General features: G+C 34.8%; 2 protein-coding genes and 2 non-coding genes across 5 annotated transcripts; all 4 read left to right on the forward strand.

The window, feature by feature from the left end:
* Positions 1 to 679: 679 nt before the first annotated feature.
* On the forward strand, positions 680 to 14,383 carry Snurf (SNRPN upstream open reading frame). Of its 2 annotated transcripts, none has more exons than XM_052178495.1 (4): positions 680 to 793; positions 5,463 to 5,558; positions 7,451 to 7,599; positions 14,253 to 14,383. In XM_052178495.1, the coding sequence occupies exons 1-3, from the start codon at positions 780 to 782 to the stop codon at positions 7,554 to 7,556; spliced, it is 216 nt and encodes a 71-aa protein (XP_052034455.1). In that variant the 5' UTR covers positions 680 to 779; the 3' UTR covers positions 7,557 to 7,599; positions 14,253 to 14,383. The 2 variants fall into 2 exon arrangements, with proteins under 2 accessions (XP_052034455.1, XP_052034451.1); XM_052178491.1 differs by lacking the exon at positions 680 to 793 and adding an exon at positions 1,596 to 1,653 and having other exon boundaries at positions 14,253 to 14,349.
* On the forward strand, positions 14,310 to 19,071 carry Snrpn (small nuclear ribonucleoprotein polypeptide N). Its single transcript, XM_052178485.1, has 7 exons — positions 14,310 to 14,398; positions 15,424 to 15,575; positions 16,084 to 16,195; positions 17,022 to 17,174; positions 18,022 to 18,160; positions 18,679 to 18,804; positions 18,907 to 19,071. The coding sequence occupies exons 1-7, from the start codon at positions 14,396 to 14,398 to the stop codon at positions 18,942 to 18,944; spliced, it is 723 nt and encodes a 240-aa protein (XP_052034445.1). The 5' UTR covers positions 14,310 to 14,395; the 3' UTR covers positions 18,945 to 19,071.
* A 2,029-nt stretch (positions 19,072 to 21,100) lies between these two features.
* Positions 21,101 to 21,172, forward strand: LOC127676604 (small nucleolar RNA SNORD107). Its single transcript, XR_007976060.1, has one exon. It is a non-coding gene; the product is annotated as a small nucleolar RNA SNORD107 (small nucleolar RNA).
* Positions 21,173 to 22,993: 1,821 nt separating this feature from the next.
* On the forward strand, positions 22,994 to 23,060 carry LOC127676595 (small nucleolar RNA SNORD64). The gene has a single exon (XR_007976051.1). It is a non-coding gene; the product is annotated as a small nucleolar RNA SNORD64 (small nucleolar RNA).
* The last annotated feature ends 3,276 nt before the right edge of the window (positions 23,061 to 26,336 follow it).

Raw genomic sequence — 26,336 nt, forward strand, 5'->3', positions numbered from 1 at the left:
TAATAGTTTAAATCTAACAAAATTTACTAAGTCCTGTCTCCAAAACTAACAACAAAAAGCAGCTACAAAAGTTTCATAGCTAAATGCTTTTTCTATTAAAATTTAATTACACCGTGATTTGGAGGAAATATTTTTCTTTCCAATCATATGTTCTAACAGAAAAGGGAAATACAGATACTAATACATTAAAAAATGTTGAATTACGACTAAGTATAACTTCCTTCTGTACAGAATTTTAGGCATCTGACAATTTGGCTGGGCTTCATGTTTATATATATATATATATAAATCATTTTTGTGACACTCTGTAATATTAAATAGCCTTGAAACTACAGTCTTCTTAATACTGGAGATAAAACCTTTAAACCCCTCCCATATGGTAAAAAAAAAAAAAAAAAAAAAAAACCTGTATTTTAAAATCACGTTTAGATCCGTGATGCTTGCAACCACTTGAGAACTATTTTTTAATGACATGTATTTAGAAATAGGTAATTATATTCATTAGCCCAGCTTGACAGCTTTTTTTGAAAATACTTGCTGGAATTTCTATAGGAATTTCTATAGTATTTCTCAGGTAGCTGCCTTTTGGCAGGACATTGCGGTCAGAAGGACATGGACCCTGCATTGCGGCAAAAACTGTGCGCATGTGCAGCCATTGCCTGGGACGCATGCGTAGGGAACAGCGTGATAAACCTGAGCCATTGCGGCAAGTCTAGCGCAGAGCGGAGAGGGAGCTGGAGATGCCAGACGCTTGCTTCTGAGGAGTGATTTGCAACGCAATGGAGCGAGGAAGGTCAGCTGGACTTGTGAAAGTACTCCCTATTTGACCAAAATATTCTAGATTTAGTGTTCTTGACGTTTTTGATAAACCAGATAGCTTTATTTTCGAGAATCAGCGAGCAATCCGTTAGACGGAGTCCTTGGGTGTGTTAGTGCGGCACCTGCGTGTGATACATTGCCTTTATTATGGTGGTCTGAGGTTGTGACTGGGATCCAGGATGTAGGAGCTGTGTTGCCGCAGCATGTGGGCTCCGGGATGCGGGAGCTCTTTTGTCGCGGCCTCTGTACTCCTGGAAGTCAGAGCTATGTTGCCGCGACCTGTAGATTCAGGGATTTTTGGAACTGTTACTGAGCGGCCTTTGCGATCCAGGATGGCGAAGCTCTGTCGCTACAGCCTAAGTGCTCGGTGGTGGGGGAGGGGTGGGAGCTCTGGCTTCCATGACTTGTAGATTCGGGGCTTTTGGAACTGTTACTGTGCGGCCTAAGGGCTCCGGAATGCCAGAGCTTCGTTGCGGCAGCCTGTGGACTCTGGATTGAGAGTGAGTGGGAACTCTCGCGTCCGCAACCTGTAGATTCAGACATTTTGGAACTGTTACTGTGAGGCCTGTGGGCTGTGGGATGCTGGAGCGCTGTTGGTGTAGCGTGTGGGCTCCTGGGCTGGGTAGGGGGTTTTGTAGCCCTAGCCTGTGATTCTATTGACGTAGCCTGTGTGCTACAGGGCGTGGGAACTCTGCAGCCACAGCCTGCGTGCTCCAGGGGTGGGGGGTGGGGGCGGGAGCGGGGGGCGGGGGCGGGGCGGGAGCTCTGTTGCCGCCGCAGCCTGTGGGCTATGGGGCATGGGAACTGGGCTGCCGCAGTCTGTGTGCTCCGGAGGTAGGAGCTCCGTCAGGGGTCCTGGGAGCAGGAGCTCTGTGCCATGGCCGGTGGGCTGTTGCCGCAGCCTGGGGGCTGCGGAGCGTGAGAATTCGGCTGCCCCAACCTGTAGACTATGGGCGGGGTGGGAGCTCTGCTGCCGTGGCCTGTGCACTCGGGGTGGGGGGAGTTGGAACTCTGTTGCCGCGGCCTGTGTTGTCACGGTCTCTCGGCTCCTGGAGCTCTGTCAGTGCTTCATGTGGCTTCAAGCATGTCGGAGCTGAGTTGAGGTGGCACGGCTGCTTTGGAGGAAGGTGCGTGCAGTCTGAGGCTAGTGCTAGTACGTGACTTACTCTGAGACCTCTGTAACCACTTCAAGGTCATGTGGTTTTGCGGCAAGAAGATACTTGCAACTCAGAGAAGCGATTGTTTGTCCAGGTTGCAGGTAGCCACAGTGCTTCTGAATCACTTGTTCGGGGCCTTAGAACTCTGATGGGAGTGGATGGAGGAAATTGCTGTATGGGAAGTCTTATAGAACTGAGGCAGGAGGTTGTCATTTTTAGCCCAGCAGCTTAGTAGTCTGCGTCAGGGCTTTTCCAGGGTGGGATCTAGAAGTAGATAGAAGGAATGTACCAATATTGAAGGGGGGTTGTTGAGAACAGAACCTGTGAGGGATGACCTGGCCTCAGCTTAAGGAATTTTTTTCTTGCGATCTTCTCTTCTAATCGGGTTGTAGATTTTGTTCGTCTTGTTTCATTTTGTAGAATTGTTCCCTGTTTACAAGATAGGGCTGAATGTGTCAGTGTTCCATTTTCTTGTTTTGTCACTGTCAATCACCCCTCACAGTGGGGAATAGTTTATGAAGTCTATGCAATACTTGCTTTTACCCAATCACTGAGTAGAGGTAATAAGACAATGTGTCTTGTTTTATTTTTTTTCACGGCATCCTGAATTTTATCCTTCAAAGTCATCTTGGTATTATTAAGGGGTCGTGTCCTATGTCAAACGCCATTGTGAGGATCTGTAAAGATGGCCGCTGCTGCAGAGGTGCTGAAGTGCGCAGGCGCAGCACGGTGTTTACTGGGCAGTAGACCCCTCCCCTTTATGCTGCAAATCGAAGGAAGTAACAGCACTTGTCATTTATGTGGTGTTGGAATTTCAGCCACACCCCTTCTTAAGGACATTGAGAACTGAACCTACTGAGGACTGGTTTGCACCTTACAGGAACCTGGTGCAGTAGAGGTGACACTACTCTCTCCCTGCATTGACAAAAGAAGGGAATTAAAGAATTGTGCAGTATTGGCATTAAGGGGATGACTACCATTTCCTTAACCTGGTGCTATAGCATTGACAAATATTTACCCCCCCCCCCCTTCTTGCAGTGTCGCAGTAAAGAAAGGAGACTTGTATGGGCTCCTTTTCACAAGCGTAGACCTGTCTTCCAAGACCTTTGATAATAGAAGGTGTGAGTTTGGGGGAGGGTTGAATTTTTCTGTGACTTCTGATATTGAAAGATGGGGTAAGAAGAGACAGAATATAGAGATTAGAAGTGTGTACAACCTGTTCCTGTGTGTCAGAGCAGGTGATACCCTAATATTATTTTTCGGTAGAAGAATAGGTGGGTGAGAATTTACAACAGCGATGTAGCCAGGTCAGGACCTATTGGTAGTATTTCCTACCAGGTAAGAAATTTATATTTATATTTTATTGCCAAATTTAAAATTCTAATCTCTTTGTAGCAGTGAAAATAAACGTTTTAATTTCTTAAAGAGAAGGCAATGATTAAAAAAACAGCTACGCATGCTATAAGAATGGACAGTTTTATTGATGAATGACTTTTGTTTTTGAAATAGAAACTACTCTATATTTGAATGAATAATGGGCAAAATGACTGCAATTTCTATTTCTTTATCAAACACTTAAAAATTTAAAACAGGATTCTGAAATAATTTACCTTAATGTCAGACATGGTATGTATCTCACTGGAGGTGGAGCTGGTGACCCACCCTTCATTCTCCCTTCTGCAGCCCTTGAAACCACAGGTATGGTATACTCCTGTGTGGAGTTTATACTTTCAACATTTTAGTGTTTTTTTTTTAATGTGCTTGCTTTTTTTAAAGTATATATCTTGTTTGCCTTCACATTTATGGGTAGGTAGTATTTATGTTGTAGTCTTAAAACTGGTAAATTTTAGAAAAAAAAATTTGCTTTGGATGTTTGTGTCTTTCTGACATGGCAGTCTGATCCAAGGTTAGCCAAGGTTAACCTTAAACTTGTAATCTTCACATTGTAGTGTGACTTCAAAAACATACCTTTAAGATGTTGTATATAATATAATACAGTCTTTAGACTCTAGTAACAAGATGTCTCAAATAGTCTTGGTTCAGTTACTGTTAGTTTTGCAGTTAGGTAGAATTTATTTAGAGTTAGCATTTGGATTCTACATTCCACATTTCTTTTATGACTTGTCAAAGGCCTTTCATTTGTCTTTTCTGCATTTGGTTTTCTAATTTCAGTATTAGGAGTAATTTCTGCAGTTCCTAACATGGCCACACTGAGGCTCTTACTCTTATTTTCAATTTGACAGAACGGCCATTTTGTGAGGTGTTCCCAGATCTTAAAATGATAGTGCATTTTCTCAGCCTATTTATACCATTTTACCTAAGCAACCCTATTACTTCTTTGTCCATCATGAAGATAGCTATATGTACAAATGTATATTTTAGTTAAAATTTTTCCAATTTGGATTTTATGATTTTGATAGTCTGCTATATAAATGGGTTATAATCTAAAAATATTTTCCTAAATAGTTTGGAGTAATCTTGGCTTTTTGGTGGACTGATACATATGGGGTATGTGTGCTTTACATCTACACACATATTTTTGAGATATACATTTGCAAATAATATAAATTATAAACTATAATATAATTATAAATTAAATTGCAAATAATATATTTTACATCATTTCCTGATCTTCATCCAGATTTTTCTTATGTAATTTTCTTCCCTAACTAAACCATGTTTAAATCATAGGTCCTAATATTTTTTAAAATGTTTATTTAATCTACAAATATGAATGCTGTATTTGCATGTATACTTGCATACCAGAAGAAGGCATCAGTTCTCAGTATAAATAGTTGCCTGTGAGCCACCATGTCGTTCCTGGGAATTGACCTCTAGACCACATTGCTCTTAATTTAGAGGGATCTGCCTGTTTTTGCCTTTGTTCCTTCTTTTTCTTTTAAGTACTGGAAACAAAGGCATACTTTCTCATAATTTTACCTTTTTTAAATTAGATTATTAATACCTTTTAATATCAACTATACTAATGAAAAAGACTATAAGCAAAGCCTTTATTTTTCCTTCAAATTTTAATTTTTAAGTGTGTTGCAGTAGGGAGAGTAAGCTTGCATGAATGGCACATACATATACAAATAAACATAATTCTGTGGAGAAGGTTCTTTCCACCTTTTCAAGTGTCCAGGGATTAGTCTTAGATTGTCTGGTTTGTATTCATGGCTGACAATTCTTAAGCTACTGAATCATTTTATCCTATATTTATGTTTCAATGTAAGGACTCATTTAGCCTATACTGATGCCAAATTTGCTAGGTAGCTGAGAGTATCCTTGAACTTGTAATTTAGCGGTCCCTGTCTTTATCTCATTAGTGCTTATATTAATGGTATGTACTAAAATCTCTTACTTACACAGAGCTGGGAATGGAGTTCAGGGCTTCTTGCTTCCTAGGCAAGAGCTCTTAAATCCTTATAATGCATTTAAATATGTTTTTTAATAAATTCATGCATTTGCTATATTTTTCTCTTTCAGGGATCGCTTACACTTGAGAAGAACTACTGAACAGCACGTGCCAGAAGTTGAGGTCCAGGTCAAACGCAGAAGGACAGCCTCACTGAGCAACCGAGAGTATGTGAATTATGAGTTAAGAATCAAATAGCAGAAAACTATCATACAAAAAAAGAGATTACAATGACATTAGTTAAATACCTAATATATGAGATGTAACAAAATAATTAAATCTGTCATTGTATTGTTTTAACAGAAGTCAGCTTTTGCCATTTGAGCCATCCCTGGTTGAAATGATATTTTTCTGCCTCCACATTTGGAGTGCTGGTATTAAAAGCACACATCAGCACACCTGGCTTCTTTAAAATCATGGCTTATGTTCCACTAGAATATATATCTCTTGGCATTTGCTTGTTTATTTCTTCTGATTTTGTTTCTTTTTTCTTGGAGGTTTCACCAGGTAGTCCTGGTAGTCTTACTTTTCACTTTGTATACGAGATTGACTTCAAATTTATGGCAATCCAATTGTCCCTACCTTCCGAGTACTTGCATTATTGTTATGTGACAGGATATGGCTGTTGTGTTTTGCTAAAGCATTTTTCTGTAGAGCAATAACATACATGACTCAATCTTTTCATTTGTTACAATGAGCTTAACTCTTTTTAGGTGTAAAATAATATGGGCATATATTTTTAAATGTTTATTTTTAATCATATGTATGTATATATGCATGGTTTTCCTGCATATATATGTGTGTGCGTACCTGTGTGCGTACATGTATGCATGTGTGTGTGTGTGTGGTGTGTGTGTGTGTGGTGTGTGTGTGTACCATAGTTGTACTTAGTATCCAAGGCCAGAAGAGGACATTTGGCATTTGAGTCTCCTGGGACTGGAGATAACATTTCCCAGAAGCTTTTGAACTGCCATGTGGATATTTGGAACAGAACATTTTTATATAAAATAAATAAATTTATTTATATAAAATAAATAAATCTTAGAAAAGAGCAAGTTTCTTAAGTAGAAATTGGCCTTTTACAAATTCTATTGTTTCTACATTCTAGGTGCTGAGATTACTAATGTCTAGGTGCTATTTTAATGTCTGTTCATTTTGATGATTCTTTTAATAGAGCATTTTTCCCTTTCTCTTTTTTTCCTTTTCTTGGGTGGTGGGAGGCAGTGTTCCTGACAGGGTTTCACCATGTAGCTCTGTCTTGGAACTAGCTCTGTAGACTAGTCTATCCTTAAACTCTTAAAGATCTGTGTGCATCTGCCTCCCACATGTTGACATTAATGGCATGTGCCACAAGGCACCAGTAGATGGGGTCTTATGGTCTAGTTTAATATAGTTTGTTTGTAACTCTCTATATAAACTTAAATTACCCATGAACTTGTGCCAAACTATTTGTCTGTTCTTCCTGCATATTGGAATTATAGGCATATATGACCATGCTTAACACTTTCATGTTAAGGAAGACAAAATTGTTTTCCTCAGATTTCTATTATGTATAAATATTACATGGTGGAATGAACAAAAAAAAAGTAAGTTTGAAATGGCCTAATTTTACCATTTGCCTCTCTTCCTATTGAGTATAAACATTTTCGGTAGCCTCTGGGAGAAATGCCCTCATTAATGATTTGTAAATCGTTTAAAATCCATTGTCCATCACAGATTTGAAATTATTGTATTCACATAATGTAATTGGAAAATGAGTACATTTGTTACTGATAGCTTCCAAATCTATCAGTAACAAATGTACTCATTTGGCTTTTTAGTTATTACAATGCATCCCCATACTGAACAAATATTTGGTAGTTTATCCATTCTTGTTGGCAGAAATCCCCTTTTAATTAATTGTTTAGTGTCATGTTCGTATCTAAATGACAATATTTTAAACTATGTTAGACTTTTTAAAGGAGGCTCTCAGAGTAATGGTGTTTATATTTTCCTGTTTGTTGCTATCCACATAGACAGATGCCATCCATCATTTAAAAATATTGTACTCTTGTTGTAGGTGTCACTTGTACCCACGACGTTCTCAGCAACAGCAAGTTCCTGTGGTGGATTTCCAGGCAGAGCTGAGACAGGCTTTCTTAGCTGAGACACCAAGAGGTGGTTAAAGCAGTATTGCAAATTCAAGGTGGTGGAAGTCAAGGAAAACAGGTTAGAATTAATTACAAACTTAAGAAAAATACAAAAAAAGAATAAGTTATCTAAGGATTAATTGATACAATTACTTTTCAGAAAAAATATATATATACACATACCCAGCATGAGGCACACAGAAACTTTAGAAAGTTTCTAAAATTTACATGTTAAATAACATTGAAGCCGGTGTAATTACAATCTTAATATACATGTCGTGTTTCCATATCCTATTTGAATGCATTAAGGAAATTTAATTTTCTTTTTCATTGAATTTTTTTTATTTTACAAAAATTTTACTCGTTAGTGAATTTATATAATGCCCTCTTGTGAGATTTTTCCCCTGTTGATATTTTACACAGTATTGTATTACCTTTTATTACTTTCAAGAAATGTTCTGTTTATGAATATACCGAATTATTTTAATTATGATTCAGTGGGCCTAAAATTCTACAGAAAGTATTTCACCATAATTATTTATTTTTTAATCACTATATCATGTAATAAAAACATCATCTATAATGTTACTGCAATACTTCCGATTTAGGTTTACTTTACTTAGATTCTATTTTACAGTGTAGTACTTTGGTTTTCTTTTGCAGATCATTTTTTTAAGCCAATTAAATTATTTAATTTAGAAAATTTATGTGTGTGTGGTGTTTTACCTGAATGTCTGTCTACCATGGCCATATAGTGCTCACAGAGTACAAGGCTTTCTTGGTCATGGTATGAAATGTTAACAGATGCCTCATTTATAAATATTATGCTGTTGCTATACGCTTCACTTATACCCAAGATGTTTAAAGCAGCAGAAGCGGCAGCAGCAGCAGCATGGCAGTTTGAATTTATGTAGTGAGTGATAAACCACTCCAAAATGAGACTGTTTCATACTTTGGCCCAGAAAGCCTGGATTTCTTATTTCTCAGCTTCTCTGACTTAACTGTTGAAATTATATGTGTGTACTTCTATACTAGATGTGTTTTTACAGGATTATCTCTCATTGTTACTTTAATGTGAGGAGGGAGCCTAAAAAGCCCATCCCATCCATGTTGGACTAGTGATTGACTTAAGTTTTGTGCAGGCATCTATACGTGCTTACTGTGAGAGTTAATAAGTATAACTTTGCCAAATCAAGAAGACACTATTTTCCAGAAGTTCTCTGATGTCTGGTTCATAATTTTTCTACCCATTCTGTCATGGCTTCTTAGACATTGGTGGTAGAGGTATGATATAATTTATGACTGAGCCCTCCATTTATCTTCTGTACTTTTGGCCAACTGAAAGTCTATAAATAAAGCACCATCCATTGCAAAGAGAAGCTTTTGATATGAGGTGAAATATTTACTAATATGGGTATAAAGTTTTTAGAAGGCATAAAGTTTTAGAGGGTATTACGTTTTTATGCTATGCCAGTTTAACAATAATAGTTGTAGCTTCCCCTATAGTGCCTGAATTCTTTTCAGCTGTATGGAGTGTGTTAGCTTCACCTATTTTATCACTTTAAAAAAATAAACATTATATGTTTTTACAGGAATCTACAGTGGCCTCAGAAGGTATCAGAATCTATAAATTTTAGTTTATAGATCTAAAAGTGTAGACAGTGTTTTAAGAGAACTAGTGTGGGTGAGTGGTGGTGAACGCTTTAAATCCTAGCACTTGGGAGGCAGAGGCAGGTGGATTTCTGAGTTTGAGGCCAGCCTGGTCTACATAGTGAGTTCCAGGACAGCCAGGGCTACACAGAGAAACCCTGTCTCAAAAACAAAACAAAACAAAATCAAAAAAATCCAAGAGAACTTGTGTTTTGGGAGAACTGAACTATATGATTATCTACAAAAGCATAATAGCATATAATAGACAGAGCTAGCTCACTTCCTTTATTTAGTTTTTAAAACTATCATTGAAACTAGGCATGGTGGTGCCTGCCTTTAATTTTACCAATCAGGTAGATCTATGTGAGTTCCAGGCCAGCCAGACCAAATTATGATTTTCAGGCCAGTCAGTGCTATGTAGAGAGATTTTTGTCTCAGAAAGCTAATAAAATAAATAATTAAAAAATAACAATTAAATTAGAAAGTTGTTGTCTACTCCCATAACATATATGACATCCTTATATCAATGGTCATATCCTAACAGGCTGATTGTTAATTGTAGCTCACAGAGATCACAACAAAATAGGAATGATTTTCTCCAGCATCCTGTATAGCATCTTCTGACACTGAAAACTAGCAAGCAGTTAGGAAGATTCTGGCACAATCCAGTTAGATATTTCCATTCTCTGCAAATAAATTATGTAGTTATCTTAAGCAAAGGTTCTTATCAGGTTTTAGTTGGATATGTAAAACAATTACATTAATGTATATTATCCAGAGGAAGGGGATAGTCTGCACCACACTGTACCAACTCAAGGGAGGTATTTCACACCTGACAGTGGGTGTTTTGTTTGATAAATTATGGGTTTGGTAAGGAATGTCTTCATACAAAATGTAACTCAAAATGTTTTTTTCATGCAATATATATATTTGGAAAGTTTGATCAGATTTCTGTACTGATAGAAAGTTGTAAACCATTATTTTGGTGCCTAGACCCAAAACAGGTACTTTAAGGTTACCGAATCATCTCTTCAGACCATTTATTTTATTGATTTCAAGCCTCTGATGTCTTTACATATTCTAGACAGTTTTCTTCTGTCAGATATGAAAAGCAAAGGTATTCTGCAATTATGAGTGGTATCTATGTATTCTACTAAGTGTCCTTTTCTGTGCAGAAGCTATTTAGTTTTGTGAAATTGCATTTTTGAAGCTGGTGAGATGGCTCAGTGGTTAAGAGCACTGACAATTCTTCCGAAGATCCTGAATTCAAATCCCAGCTCACAAACATCCTTATTGAGATCTGACATCCTCTTCTTATAGTGTGTCTGAGGAAAGCTACAGTATACTTACATATTATAGATAAATAAATCTCTTAAAAAAGGAAATTGCATTTTTGATTGTTGGATTTGTTTTCTGCATTACCAGAGCACTACTTATGTTTTACAATTCTTTGCAATTTGCAGATCTTCCCTGTGAATTTCATGATTTCATTTACTTTATAGATGAATAGGAATCACCAGCAATTAACATGCTTGAACAAATGAGGGTAGTAGGATATTGTATACATATATGTCCTAGAGTGGAATAGCAGGGTCAATAAGGTTTATGTACTTGTATATTAAAAAGGAAATTCAATCCTATTTGGCATGTATGCCTACAGGCCAGAAGAGGGCACCAGATCTCATGTCATAAATGGTTGTGAGTTACCATGTGTTTACTGGGAACTGAACTCAGGACCTCTGGAAGTACACCCAGTGCTGTTAACTTCTGAACCATCTTGCTAGACCTGCTAAACACTTTTAAAGATTTTTGAAGATATTTATGCTTCTTTTGAGGACTCTATTAATATCTAAAGCCTATTAATAACTGGGTTGTTTATTCTTTTTAAATGTATATAAGTGTTTTACCTACATGTTTATATACATACTATATGCATTTAGTGATTGTGAATACCAGAAAAGGCCATTAGATTCCCATGATCTGTAGTATATATCAGTTGTCACTACTTCCTGAGCAAACAGAATCCTTTTTGCTAATCCTAAAAAGAGAATCCTTACCTGGGGCCATATTGCAAAAATTTTCAATCAGGTTTCCAGATTCCTTAGTGTGTTTGGTAGCAACATAGATAGCTAATGTCATTTGTATATTGGCTTTGAGTTGTAGAAGTTTGCTAAAATGATTAGCTCTAGCATTTTGGTAGAAACATTGTAATATATTCTACAGTATTACAACATGTGTAAACAGTTATTGACTTATTTGTTTATGACTATTTCCCCTTCGTTTCTTCTTATTTCTTTCTGTTTTACTATCTTAATTAACCATGTAAAATAAGAATGAAGACAGTGGGTCACCCTGTCTTGATTCTTATTTATTGAGGTTGCTTTGAGATTTTCTCTATTTAGGATATCATTCACTGTCAAATTGTTATAGCCATTATTTTGTGATATTTGTATACACTCAAATATATATATATTTGAATGTATTATCTATAATAACTACATTTATATTATATGCATATATTATCTATAGTAACTACATTTTTAAATATATAATATTATTCTTAATCAGGGATTCTTTATACAATCCTGACTCTCTTGGAACTTTCTCTTAAGTCTAGGCTAGTTTAAATTTAGGTCAGACTGCCTCCTGAGTGCTAGGAGTAAGGTGAGTGCCACCGCTGTCCAAGTAACAATTTTTAATAAATTTTTTAGATTAGAAATATTCATTTACATAACATTATCCATGAGTTTGACTTCACTTGAATTAACATTGTCAGCTCTAAACATTGTGGCTGATCAATTATGAAATAGCAGGATCATGCTGAGTCTGATAATACTTTCCAGCAATGCCTGCACAAAGAAGGCAGAGGCAGTTAGATTTCTGTCAAAAAAGACAGCCATGTTTACCTCTTTGAGTTTCAGAATAGCCTGTACTATGTAGAGTATCTCAAAAACCAAATAATGCCACCTTAAAGGACAGTGTGCTAGCTTTTGTTGATGAAATATATACCAAAACAAGGATTTGTTTTTTGAGTTACTTGTGATATTTAAAGATAGGAAGGAAAAGGCTATAAGAAGAATTAAGAGTATTCATCATAGAATAAGATCTACATACATTTCAGAATTAGTTTTGGGAGTTTGGCATAGCTGTGTATAGTAACAAATGCCTTTAATCCTAGCAGTTCAGGGACAGGCAGATTTCTTTTTCTTGTTCATTTGTTTGCTTATTTATTTTGAGAGAGGATTTTTGTATGTAACCTTGACTGCCCTGGAACTTGCTCTGTAGACAATGATGGCCTTGAACTCTTAGATCCTCATACCTTGCCTCCTGAGTTTTGAGATTAAAGGTATCTGCCATCACTTCCTGGGGCAAAATGTGACAAATTTTAAATGCGATAATTTTATATGTCCAAACATTCTGCAAATACTGCAGAACATAATAATATGAAGGATTCTGTTCTTAAACATTTGTTTTGATACATGTAACTACTATCTTATGTGACAGCTTTTCTGTTTGTTTTGTTTGGAGATACCCAGAAGTTTTCCTGTGTAATCTAGGTTAGCCCTTAATTCTAGGCATCATCCCATCCTTCCTTAACCTCTCCTAAGTTGTCATAGATATTTAAGCATAGAAGTTTTTGTTGTTGGTGTTTTTTTTTTTTTGGTAGGGAAGGTAAATAAAGGCTTTATTGGTCTTACCCATTCAGAGTTACAGAGATATGAGGGAGGACAAGACAGGACATGATTTTAATTTAAATCAATACTTTATTACCTTCTGTAGTCAGTCAAGTTACTCAAGATTGTAAGTTTAAAGTTTACAAATTCATTAAAGATTACAAATTCAAGGCTAAACTTAATAGAACAGTGTAGGAACTGAAATAAAATAGATAATAGTAGATTTAAGGACAGATTGGGCTTTGTAATACCTTTTCTCTAACTTCAGATTCTCATTTAAACTCCTGATTAAATATGGGCAGGGTGCCGTTGTAATCCTAAGATATAGGCAGCTAAGGAAAAGCATTGAAAATTTTATGCTAGGCTGAAATAAATAGCCAAATATTTGTGAAAATTTTAGGCTTTAAATTGCAATCATTTTCTAACAAATGGTATGCCTAGGCCTTTATTGTAGTTTACATTTACTTTTTTAATATTTAAAAAGTTCAAAAATTTTCTGTAAAACTGTTCCTGCCAAACAACCACTGAGTTCTTCCTCAGCATTATGTATACTTTTATTTTAACCATATGTCAGTTTTCAGCTTCTGTATTTTATGCTGTTCAATGGCATCGTCATTGGTTAGAGGAGGAAGATTTTCTATCATGGTTTTAAGGAGGGGAGAAGTGGATTTTGAACTGAGGAGTAAATGAGATACTGATAAATTTTGGGAACTGAAAAATGTGGGTGTTTTTGAAATATGTTGTTTTTGAAATATAGTGTTTTAGAATATTTTAATATTATAAAATTAAATATTTAATGTGAAGATAGTATAAGTGCTTGCCTTCCAAGCAAGAGGATGTAATTTTATAAGCACTTGTATAAAAACCTGGTAATAATATTTTGAGATGTCTCAGTGGGTTCTTCAGAAGATACCCTTTTGGTTTATAGCATTCACATGGAGGCTCATAACTCCCTGTAACTTATACCATTTTACCTTTGTGCACCAGGTACATGCACGAAACAAAGATATGTGTGTGTGCAGACAAAACATATAAAATTAAAAAAAAATTAAATAAACGCTGGGAATTGTAGGTTTCATCTGTAAACCACTGCTGAATTGCCAGAGACTGGTAGATTTCTCAAGCTTAAGATATATACTGTGATCACATGTTAGTCACAAAGGAAGGCAGCACTGCTATCTGGCCTATAATTGCATCCAGAAACATACCCAGGAATCTTCCCAATACTGGTGGCCAATGGGATTCATAGAGCTGGTGGATAATAGTAGTGTTAAGATACAGGACTGGGACTATTCATAGCTGGACATGAGAGAGAGCATGGATATTTATGAAGTTATACTGTTTGAAAATTGTTAATTTTTTTTAATCCATGGATTAAGGTACAAATGTAGTATGTTTTCCATTGCAGGACCCGTCCACTGTTTGTGAAACTTTGGTCAAGCTTACATTGTGTGTTAATAGTGTGAATCAAACCTTTATTTATAGCCCTCCTCCAAGTATTAAGGATCTTGAAATTTTAGTGTTGACAACGGCTATTGTGGAACAGCAATCATGGTAAGTTGTATATTTAAGTTAAGTAAAGGGTTGGATAGCCGATTTAATGACCCCACATCATAGTTCCTAAGTGTATGAATTTTTAGTAGAAATATTAGAAATAAAGATACATCCATAGAGAAGTATGCTCATTTGACTGCTCAACTACTAAGAGATGACTGATGCTCATTCTGTATAGAGTGATCAAAACTTTAGAAAGGGTACCAAGGAATTCATGCCTTAGGTCACTTTTATTCAGTGACTAAATCTTTTAAGGGACCAACTTGTAGATAGATGACTCTTAAGTCAAATTACAGATCACAAGCACAGACTACTGGGAAAGGACAGCTTTTAATTAACAGAGAAATACAAATGATAAAGAGAGATTATCCTATAGGTTACTGTGATTCTGAAAATCAAGGACACAGATTTACAGAGAAGAGGCTATTCTCAGATTTACGTATTGTGACTTCATGCCTAAAACCAGCATTTTGGTGTTGGAGACAGGAAGAATAGGGGCACATGGTAATCACGTGTGTATGAAGTCCAATATCAATTTTGTAACCCTGATCCTATTTAAACTTTATTCATAATAGTGATATGGGTTTGGTGGGTCTGGATGCCTTTTGTGGTGCTAATGGATTGATTATAAATTCACTGAGTTGTTATTCATAGTTTTTTGTTGAGGTAATTTTTTACGTTTACAAAATAATTCAGAGGACCAGGTTCTCTGTTAAAGTTCATGTACTCTTGTAGAAGGAATTCTTGACCATTGAAATAAACAACTCTAAGGTGCAATTAGGTTGAAAGGCTCCCAATTTATGAGTAAATTCTATTAATCTTGTTAGATAATAAGATAATACTTTACGGTTCTGAGAAGTGTCGATATTTTTAGTGATCTAATTAAATTTGATATTTCAGTAATTAGAAGACATTTGAAAAATAAACTATTGAAGAAACATGATTATAAATGTATGTAATGAATAAGCTAATGTTAGAAAACTGGGCTACAGATGCACTTAACATGGTTCTTTTCTAATTGGCAGACTGTGGGTAAGAGTAGCAAGATGCTGCAGCACATTGACTATAGAATGAGATGTATCCTGCAAGATGGAAGAATCTTCATTGGCACCTTTAAGGCTTTTGACAAGCATATGAATTTGATCCTCTGTGATTGTGATGAGTTCAGGAAGATCAAGTAAGGCTTTTTGGGGTCATGGATGTGGGAGGTAGGAGCTAGAAGGATGATTTGAGCTAAAGCAATATTGCATAGAATGACTGCAGTGACTACAGACACTTTAACATGTAAATTTTGCTATCATACCTGTTAACCCTTTCTCAGGATTTGGTCAAATCCTTACATTGTATCTTGCCAGTGCATAAATACCAGCTGACAAAAATAAAAATATGTCAATATTATTTGGTTTTAGTTTATAATAGATTTATTATTTTATTATAATAGAGGCTTCAATTATGCCTCTTGTCATCTGTATTTAAATTTTGCAAAAAATCCCATCATTTCACATTTTTATAATATCCAGCAAGCATTCACAGAATTTTTTTTTTTTATTTTTACAGGACTACGTACTCAGAGTAAACAGGCAAATAGAACATTATTTAATGGGAAATGTTGCATTGAGTTTTAAATAAAACCTTTAAGAATCAGAAAATGAATTTATTAATGTTTATTTACTTCTTATTTATAGGCCAAAGAATGCAAAACAACCAGAACGTGAAGAAAAACGGGTTTTGGGCCTGGTCTTGCTACGTGGGGAGAATTTAGTTTCCATGACTGTGGAAGGTCCACCTCCTAAAGATGTAAGAAAGATATAGGACAGGACATGCATGTATTTGTCTTTCAGTTTTAATTTATATACAAAGGGTTGATTTATAATTCAGAGGACATTTTGTTATTTGGATGTCTTATCAGTATACAGTAGACGAACATTAATATAGCTAGCACTTGATTCCAGTACATGGTTCAGCTGTATCTTTAGGAATTAAGGATTTATTTATGATTCGACATATGCACCTATGTACTGGATACTCCCTCAGTTATGGTAAGGAATTAACTTCTATTTTATTTATTAGTGTTAATCTGTTTTCGCAAGGTTTTGTGGATGGCCATCAATAATAATCAAACACATAATTATAAACTATATTTGTCCAGTCACTGGAAAAACTGGACACCCACTCACATTTGCATATATCTTTATGGAAAAGCACTAAAGTTTAGCCTTGAACTTGTATATTTTATTTTTTCTGGTGTAGTAAAAAAGGACATGTATTTTGATTTGACCAAAGCAATGCTTGTACTCTGATAGAAACATGGTACTTTAATTTGAAGGTAAAGTAAATACAGTGTATATGAAGGACAGAAGTATAAATGAATTTTTATTGGGAAGAAGTTGTTCAGGATTTGCTCTGTTTATGGTTATGTAAGATTATATGGTCATGGTGTATATATTGAAAATCTGCAGATTGCTGAAGGATTTTTGTTGTGTTATACCATCACTTATTTATTTGTATATAAAGTGATGGAGATAGTTGGATTGTAAACATTAGTTAATAGAATTAGTCTCTCAATGAAATTAGTTTTGAGCATATTCATCCTGTTGTCTAAAGCTATATATTTTTGTTTTAGACTGGCATTGCTCGTGTGCCTCTTGCTGGTGCGGCAGGTGGCCCTGGGGTTGGAAGAGCAGCTGGCAGAGGAGTACCAGCAGGTGTACCTATTCCCCAAGCTCCTGCTGGATTAGCAGGCCCTGTCCGAGGAGTTGGAGGCCCATCCCAGCAGGTATGAATCAGAAAAAAGTTTTCTCTTAATGGGAAAATAGGAATAGAGCCTTGGAATGATGAAATGTGGAAACATGAAGCTTTGTCTATACTATTTAAGTTGCATATGTTCTAAAAAGTTCTGATACTCAACTGTGTAAAAGGAAGTGACTAATAATTGCTAGCTTAAAAAATTTAATTTGATGTAATTAATTAAAGATTCAGTTACATATGCCTGATTTTGAAATATTCATAAGCTTAGAAAATGTTAATATGCTAAGATTTAAAAAATTAGACTAAAGATGGATGTAGTAGTGCATGCCTTTACTACCAGCAGTATGAAGGCTGAGGCAGATACATCTCAAGGATTTTTATCATATCTGAGAATACTAGATGGAGAGACCATTGTCTCAAAGAAAGAATAAACAATAACAAACATACCAACAAACCAACAAACATAACCCCCATACACACACAAAAAAGGAAAAGATCCAGACTGTTGTTTCAACAGCTCAGGAGTATTTGCTTATTATTCATAAGTCCCTGGATGTATTCTGTGTTAACTTAAAGAAATTGAATAAGATGAGTAAGAACCAGTCATTAAATTTGTAGTAGGAATAGAATGTATTTTGTTTTGATTTTTTGTTTTTTTGATACAGGGATTCTCTGTATAGTCCTGTCTGTCCTGCACTCACTTTGTAGACCAGGCTGGCCTCGAACTCAGAAATCTGCCTGCCTCTGCCTCCCAAGTGTTGGGATTAAAGGCCTGCACCAGTTCCGCCTGGTTAGAACATATTTTGTATCAATTTTCTTTTTTTAGGAAAAGGAGACTCTCCCTTACCTTTTATCTTCTTGGTGTAATGTCACAGGTCATGACACCACAGGGAAGAGGCACTGTTGCAGCTGCTGCTGTTGCTGCTACTGCCAGTATTGCAGGAGCCCCAACCCAGTACCCACCAGGACGGGGAACTCCACCTCCACCTGTAGGCAGAGCAACCCCACCTCCAGGTAAGGGGTTTATGATAAATAATAATTTGGTTTCTATGTGATTCTATAATCTCGAGGAACTACCATCTTAAGTACTCTGTTAGAGATGAATAAGGCATCACCTTCTTGTCTTGGTAAGAATTTAGGACTATTGAATTTCAGGACTACCTTTAATTTCTCCTTTTTTAAGATTCCTGGCCATTTAAGGAGCTATCTGTGATTGGTTTCATTTCAAGGAGAGGAAGTTAAACCAAGTAACCAAGTCAGATAACACTCCACAAGTTTTGCCACAATCACACCAGTGCCTCTTTCAGCCATGTCACATTTTTAGATCATATGGTTGTTGATTGGTTGACATATTTGTAAACAAAAAGTTATAGGTCCTTTGGTATTAATGTGACACTCAGGTTTTATACTATAAGAAACTTCATTTCTCATCCCCATTGTTGGCTCATTTCTTTAACCACTGTTTTGTGCTAAATTGTAACCGCTTTACTGAACTGACTTTAAGTGTTTACTTATTTTTGTCAAATTTTCAGGCATTATGGCTCCTCCACCTGGTATGAGACCACCCATGGGCCCACCCATTGGCCTTCCCCCTGCTCGAGGGACACCGATAGGCATGCCCCCTCCTGGAATGAGACCCCCTCCACCAGGAATTAGAGGTTAGTTGTTATGTTAGTACCTGGTATTGACATCCAGATCCTTTGGTATTTCATACTCTTGATAAAATTAATGGGATTTTTTTTTAAATTTTTCCTTTCTAGGCCCACCTCCCCCAGGAATGCGTCCACCAAGACCCTAAGACACAGTTGATAAATTTCAGCCCTTCTCTTTCCCTATAATGCTTCTTGTGAAATTGTGTCGCCTGCAAGCTTTTTGACCCCTCTTACTGCATTAACTATAGATAATAAATACATAGAGCAATTCAATTGGTGGGGTTTTTCTTTGTCTGTGATTTTGTTAAAGTTAGAGTAAATCCAAATGTGGATTGTTCGTGAAATTAATGTTAAAGATTACTATATTAAGTTTATATTAAGTAAACAAAGACAATGAAGTTTGCTCAAGCTAATTTCTTAGGATCAGATGGTTGAAAACTTTCCAGAATTCTGATATTCACTTCAAGCATTGGTACAAAACCTTACAGGTAAGGAAAATCAAGATGGATTTGATAAGATTTACAAGGCATTCTGCTCACTTAAACTTGTTTCACTTAAAGGTATGTAGAGATATTTAATCAGATATTTAAATTTATGTCAGTTATGGCACTAGTATTTCATTATTTCTGATGAATTAAAACATGGAATACAAGGTATTTTTCAATCCTCAAAACATTCTATTACTTAATAGTCTATAATTTAGCTTACAAATATACATACATACATACACTTACACGTGCATTAAATGCACATGCATATATCTGTACACACACACACAAATACACACAGAGACATTCACCATGTACTAGGTCCATTTTGTTTCTTCTTTGTACATTTGTTTAGGTTCATTACTTGTTATTAAATTATAAAATGTTTTCCCTGAAGAAGACTCTTCTCAGAAGTTAATTATAGTTCATTTTTGTGGGGCCTTATGAAATTTTCAGTATCCATGTCAATATGTATGTTGATGGTATTATGCAGCTTCTGTCATGTCTAGGAGTTGCTAATTAATCCCCCTACCATGTTCTGGAAGTTGGTAAACAGGAAGCACTGATACTTGGATGTGAGTGATGACTAGGAAGAAAATCTATGGGATTACTCCTGAACTAAAAATGACCCCTCAGAGGTGAGTTTTAAGATGAACTTTTATTTTACTGGTGTAAATACCATTCTGACTATGTGTTATAGATTATTAAAACATTTTTCTTTAGACGATTTACAGGTTAGAATTATGCATTAACATGCCAGTGTATAAATATCCATAGAAGAAATTTTGATACATAAAATTCTCCTGACCATGTAGACATCTTTCAGTCCCTGCTTTAGGGGAATTTGACACTATGTCTGATATAACCTAGACTGATGTCAAATTTCCATTATGGGCAAAGATGACTGTGCACTCTCCTCCTTCTGCTTCAACATGCTAATTCACATATATTTTTATCATGCCCTACTTTATCTTAATTTGAATATGTAGATGAGCACATGTTACTTTAAACAATTATATTATTTCTCTGAATTTTTAATATGCATAGTTATGTATTCTGAATACTTAAATATCTTGACTGACATCATTTATGTTTCTTTAGCAGAGCATGAAGAGGTTTATTATAAAAATAGAAAGACACACACATAGATTGAAAAGAACGAGTTTGATTATGTAGGAGGTAGTTCAGCCTAGCATGTATGAAAGATTGATTCCAAAGAAACAAGCAATTATATTGGTGCATACTGGAAATGGAGGCAAGGAGATCAATAGTTCAGCTTCGGGGCTATACAATGAAATCCTGTTTGAACACATGAATTTTGAAAATTTATTAGAAAATACATATTTTCAACTTTTTATTCATTATTATTATAGCTTAATTTTTGAAAGATTATCTGTTTATGTACTGGAAACTGGCTTCCTAGAGACTATTATGTATAGTAGAATATTGGTAGAAAGTGAATTACAAACGTTATACAATGAAATACAAAATTCCTTCTGTTTTAAACAGATTTATACAATTAAAAATTTGAAATTGCTTCTTAGTTATTTAATCACCTTTCAAAGAAGCTTTTATTCTTTGTCTTTATATGTGTCATCTCAGAATATGTGCTTTTAAAAATGTATTAAAGTATGGTTTGGGGGCATAGTATCTGATTCTGAAATATGCTATATCTGTATTCATGTTATATTAGTCTCATGTGATATCCTTCTATTAATGTAGTTCATGACTGAAGATCCTAATAGCCGCAGAAACATAACCCATTCAAGGTAAACTTGTTGAAAAATGTGAACATTTTATGGAGACCTTGACTAGATTTATGATGACATAGGACCTTGTCTGAATATAATGATTTCAGAAATTGAGCTTAGAGTAACTCTGAAATCTAGTCAATGTGCCTCACCATATATTACATTGCCTATTGTTCACAATAGGAAATTTTCTTAGATGTATATAGCGGTACATACTTGTAATAACAGCACTTGGGATGCTATGATTAGAAGATTGTTAGTTTCCAGGCCAACTTAGAAAATGAAAGCAAAGAATCATGTGAGAAGTGAGAACACTGCAAAAAAGTTAAAAAAAAGAAGTGAGAATATTGTTTGCTCAAGAGCTGGAAAATGGAGTGTTTCCTATTTTTTGTAATATCTTTTATACAAATATTTTAAAGTAATTTGTGGGGTTTTGTTTTTGCATTTTGTTTTTGTTGAAAGCAAAAATGACATGGCCTTGGATCACAAATGACCTGGTAACGTGGACACTCATGAAGAAAATGGAAAGCACCTATCTAGATCTGTAAGTTATATCAATCATAAGAAAAGGATAATGTTTATGGAACATATACACTGTAATGTGGTGAGTATATCAAGAGTCTGTTTCTTTTGGTGGCTACATTTGATTAACAATTTGATTACAGTGTCACTATAGAAATATTAACTGAATAAATGTAGCATTTCTTCAATATTTTAGAAACTTTTATTTCAGAAAATAAGTTTGTGGTATTATGTACATTCTTGGTATAGAATATTATGAACCTATGACTATTTGGAAGCTGTACCCATATTCTGATTAATTAGCTGGCAATCCCTACAGTGCTTAAATACTTGTCTTTGTGCTGTGATTTTTTTTAAACTTGTCATTGACATGTATTACTGGAATGTTTTAGTTATCTTTGCTTAAAAGGTTAAACACAAATGCCATCAGTTTTATAGGAGTAGAGAGTCTATACAGGATAAAAATGGTGGGAACTAGTATCCACCCTTTATTGCTCAAGGATCCATCTGATAAGCAAAGAAAGTTAATTAGGGTGTGTTTGAGAACCACATGCTAAGATGTTTAAGAAGGTAGTTAAGCAAAAAGAGGAATGATTCTTCTGATTAAACTGTAGAACAGTCATACAGACACTATAGTAGTAGATTGTTGGTGTTAAGACATCTGTTTTAAAATGACAGTGAAAATTACAGAGAGGTGGGATTAAGGGCATGCAACACTGCTGCATAATTAATGACATCCACATTTTTTTTAAAAATAGTGATTTGTTAAGAACACATTTTAAAAGTTTTTATAATCATCAAAATGTTCAGTTAGACATAAGGGTGGGCAATGAATCACTTTCAAGGTGGGTAAAAATACTACAGGGTAAATCGTTTGCTTTGTTACCTTAGCTATATTTTTATACTGAGGATTGAACCATAGGGCATTGAGTGTAGTTTCTTATGATTAAACTGACCAGGCAGGCTGTGTGGATCTTTTTGTTTTCTCATTGTGTGTTTTTGCTTGTATTTTTGTTTGTTTGTTTGTTTTGCCTTTTGAGATTGGGTCTCATGTAATTCAGCCACACTGGTATCCAGTTCACAATATTCCTGCCTTGGCAATGCAAGTACTCATTTTCTAGGCTCACCACACAGCTTCTATTCATTCATTCATTCACTCACTCATTAATGTGTGTCTGTGTGCATGCTAGCCCTATGCCAAACCTCACTAAACAACCAGGTCAGGCTATATTGGTTTGGAGGCTGTCAATCTAGCCGAGAGTTTTATGTGAAGCAATAGCTCTCTCTTGGAAATGTTACCCTACATTTTGAGGTTTTTCCTTTTTCTAACACAGGCCTTGCAAACTCATTTTCCTTTGGTATCAGTACCATATAAACACATAACATTTTCCATTTTTTACAGTTTTTAAAAGAACCTTCTGGAGGACTTTGGCTGGATTTATGATGAGTTTTGTTTACTGAGCATGATGAAATGACGCTCAAAATGATTACTCTGAAGTCTAGCCAAAGTGTCAGTTTAAGGACTTAGGCAACAAAACTTAAGTTCTTGGACTATGAATCAAGATTTTTTTCAAGGAGACTGGAGCTGTAGATTTTTCCAATAGAACAAAATGGGTTTTAAACCTATTTAATTTTATTTTTGTAAGGTGCCTCTGTGTTTCTAACGTCATATCTTTCACCTTCCTTTCCATATAATAAATTCTAGAAATAAAGAACTTGGAAGATAGTGTATCTCTCAATTACCTAAAATGTACCCTGTGTGATAGTTCACTGAGCATGTTCCTGGTCATTTTGACTGTGTTGTTTCTAATATATTCATTGACTTTCTTTTTTTGTATAAGATAGGAATTTTCTGTTTTTTCCCAAATGCTGAAGATAATACAGATTAAGGTTAATCTCTATTTATGATCATAAAGCATTGATGGAATAGTGACTCTGTGATTTCCAATAATGATTATTGGAAATATATGGGAAATATTTAACTTTTGCCAGTGAGATCACTTACTATTCCTATTTTCTTTTTGTTTTTTTGTTTTTTTGTTTTGTTTTGTTTTGTTTTGTTTTTGAGACAGGGTTTCTATGTGTAGCTTTAGTTGTCCTGGAACTCTCTTTGTAAACCAGGCTGGCCTTGAACTCAGAAATATGCCTGCCTCTGCCTCCCAAGTGCTGGGATTAAAGGGGTATACCACCAACACCCAGAAACTATTCCTATTTTCAAGCACTTGGTTTGGCCAGGTCAGGATAGTCATCTGCATGCCAATTTGATTTTTTTTTTGGTTCCTCTGAAGTATGAGTTTCCCTGAATTTTGTCTATTAGCTGCTACTGTAGCTAATTGCTTATTTTTAGGTAAAGTATACTTCTGCCTTTGTATTATTGTTAGATCTTTGCATATCTACATGCATATGCAATAGATAGTTTTATTTTCCTATATAATTATAAAATAATTCTAAATTTATGGGTTATGGCAAATTTATTGCTGTGATATAACTTCATGTTAAATATATGGAAACTTTATTGGCATAATTTAGTTAACATGTGAAATGATGATTATAATATCTTGCATGGTTCAGCGATAAAATAGAAAGATAATCTTATTGGACTGTTTGGTTAATTGGTGAAAATAAGTAAGATTTTGACCTATGTGTTCTGTTAAAGTGTTTTCAATTTAATGCTCTAATAAAATAACTAATCTCAAGGAAAATTTCTATAATACACATTGTAAAATGATTTTTAAAAAAAATTATAAAAGACACATCAATGTGATTTTCATGTTTGAGTAGTTAAGGATAGTATTAAAGAAGGAGCTATAATGTGCATTAAATATAAAAAGAAAGAGTCGTTATTTTTAAGTACATTTGAGAAGTCATTCCAGTTTTATGGTTTCTCATTTTCTTTTTAGCATACAATAATTTATTCTGGACATAGGTGGAAAGGCAAGGGTAGTAAGGCAGAGAGAGAGAGGGTGAGGAGGGAAGTAGAGGCCAGCCTGGACATGGAGTGGGTGTGTGGGGAGAGAGTGAGGAAGAAGGAAGGGAGCAAAATCTCAAGAGGTCCAGAGAGCGCTTTGGCCTTTTCTTGATATGATGAAATAAAAGAAATAAAAGTAGAATTCTTGAAGTATAGATTATAATCTATGAATTATATGATTATTTGTGTATAGATTAACCTACAATAAGATTATAATCTTATTTTAATATAGATTATAGATTATAATCTAATGTGGCTTTTCTTTCAAGGAACTGTTTTCTTTTACCATGGTTCATATGGTGTTTTATATATAGCACTCTTGGTTCTTCATATAATCTTACGTTCATTTATGTAAGAGAAGATTATTGTAACATTGACATATAGCCAATAGTGCATCATGTTAATTTAATCTTGTAAGGATAATAATGAATTATGTTATGCAAGATATTTGAGGATAATGACATTTCTAGAAAAACAAATTACAAAATTAGTAGAATGCTTACTCAGGAATTTCTGGACTAATATTTTGAACTTGCTAATATAGCAAGTTTTGAAGAGAATTTATGACATAAGACCATTTTTAAGAGATGACCAATGTGACAACTTCACATTGTTTTATGCCAATGAGAAGTTATTAAATATTATGGACAATTCAAAATTAATATGCCATACCCTTACTATGCTAATACAAATCTAAAAGATACAACAGAATAAGAAATTTCTTATCTTAATTTAATAAGAAATTGAATAAGAAATTTCTGATCACACTTTGTTTCCAGATTTATTTTATATAGAAATAAACAAATACTTGTAATACAGAAAAATTCATATTTTGAATTATATTTGAGCAATGAGATAAAAGATTAGAACTTTGGTTGACAACAGAATATATTATATGGATTCTTCAGTAGTATGATAAAACAATATTTTCCTGTTGTTAATGGCTAATGGTGAACTGCTAAGAAAAGACTTACCTATTGAATTGGAATTGGTAGATCATACTTTGCAACTGCAAATTTATTCAAGCCCATTCATCAGTCTCTCAGTTTGTTTCTGCCTGTATTTATCTTTTTAAATCTGATCTGACAGCATTTGGCCACTTAAAAAAAGAGAGTACTATCTTTGTAGAGACAAAAGTAACTTCAACTACCATAACCTCATGGAATTATTCTTTATGAGTAATGACTCTTTAATATTGGAAGTATCAAAATGTATTTTGCATTTAATTATTTGATGAGGTTTATTTGGCCTTTGTTTTGTTTTAATACAGCTACTTCTGCCTATAGGCAGAATTCCTGATAATACTTTCTGAATATATTTTATTTAGAAATTTAAGATAAGTGCTTTTGTGTGTTGAAGGTTATACTAAGCCTAAGTACAATGTTTCAACTGGATGTAGAGACTTTGTTAATACATTTTATTTCTTTGTTTATGTATAGCTGTGTGGCCAGTAGTAATTCAGGTTTTTAAGTGTTCTGTATGAAAAGACAAGTTTATTTTTGCTGTTAAATATTACTTGGCTTTTATGTAAGGCTCATCTTATTAGTGTGAAAGTAAAAGGTAAATTATTATCTGAGCATTGTGTTAAATGTCATCTTTTACATATCTATATATATATAAAAGAGAGAGAAACTCTATATTCTATTATGGAATCAAGATACTTATTTCTGAGTAGCATTCAAGTACAATAGTGTCACTATTTTCTGAAAAATATGTACACTGTATAAATGGCATGAAATTTCATTTTAATTTTTTAATCACTAAAATGTGTAATGTAATTTATTTTTTCAAATTATCAAGATATATCAT

This window comes from Apodemus sylvaticus, chromosome 1 (assembly GCF_947179515.1).
Source record: "Apodemus sylvaticus chromosome 1, mApoSyl1.1, whole genome shotgun sequence".
Taxonomy (NCBI): domain Eukaryota; kingdom Metazoa; phylum Chordata; class Mammalia; order Rodentia; family Muridae; genus Apodemus; species Apodemus sylvaticus.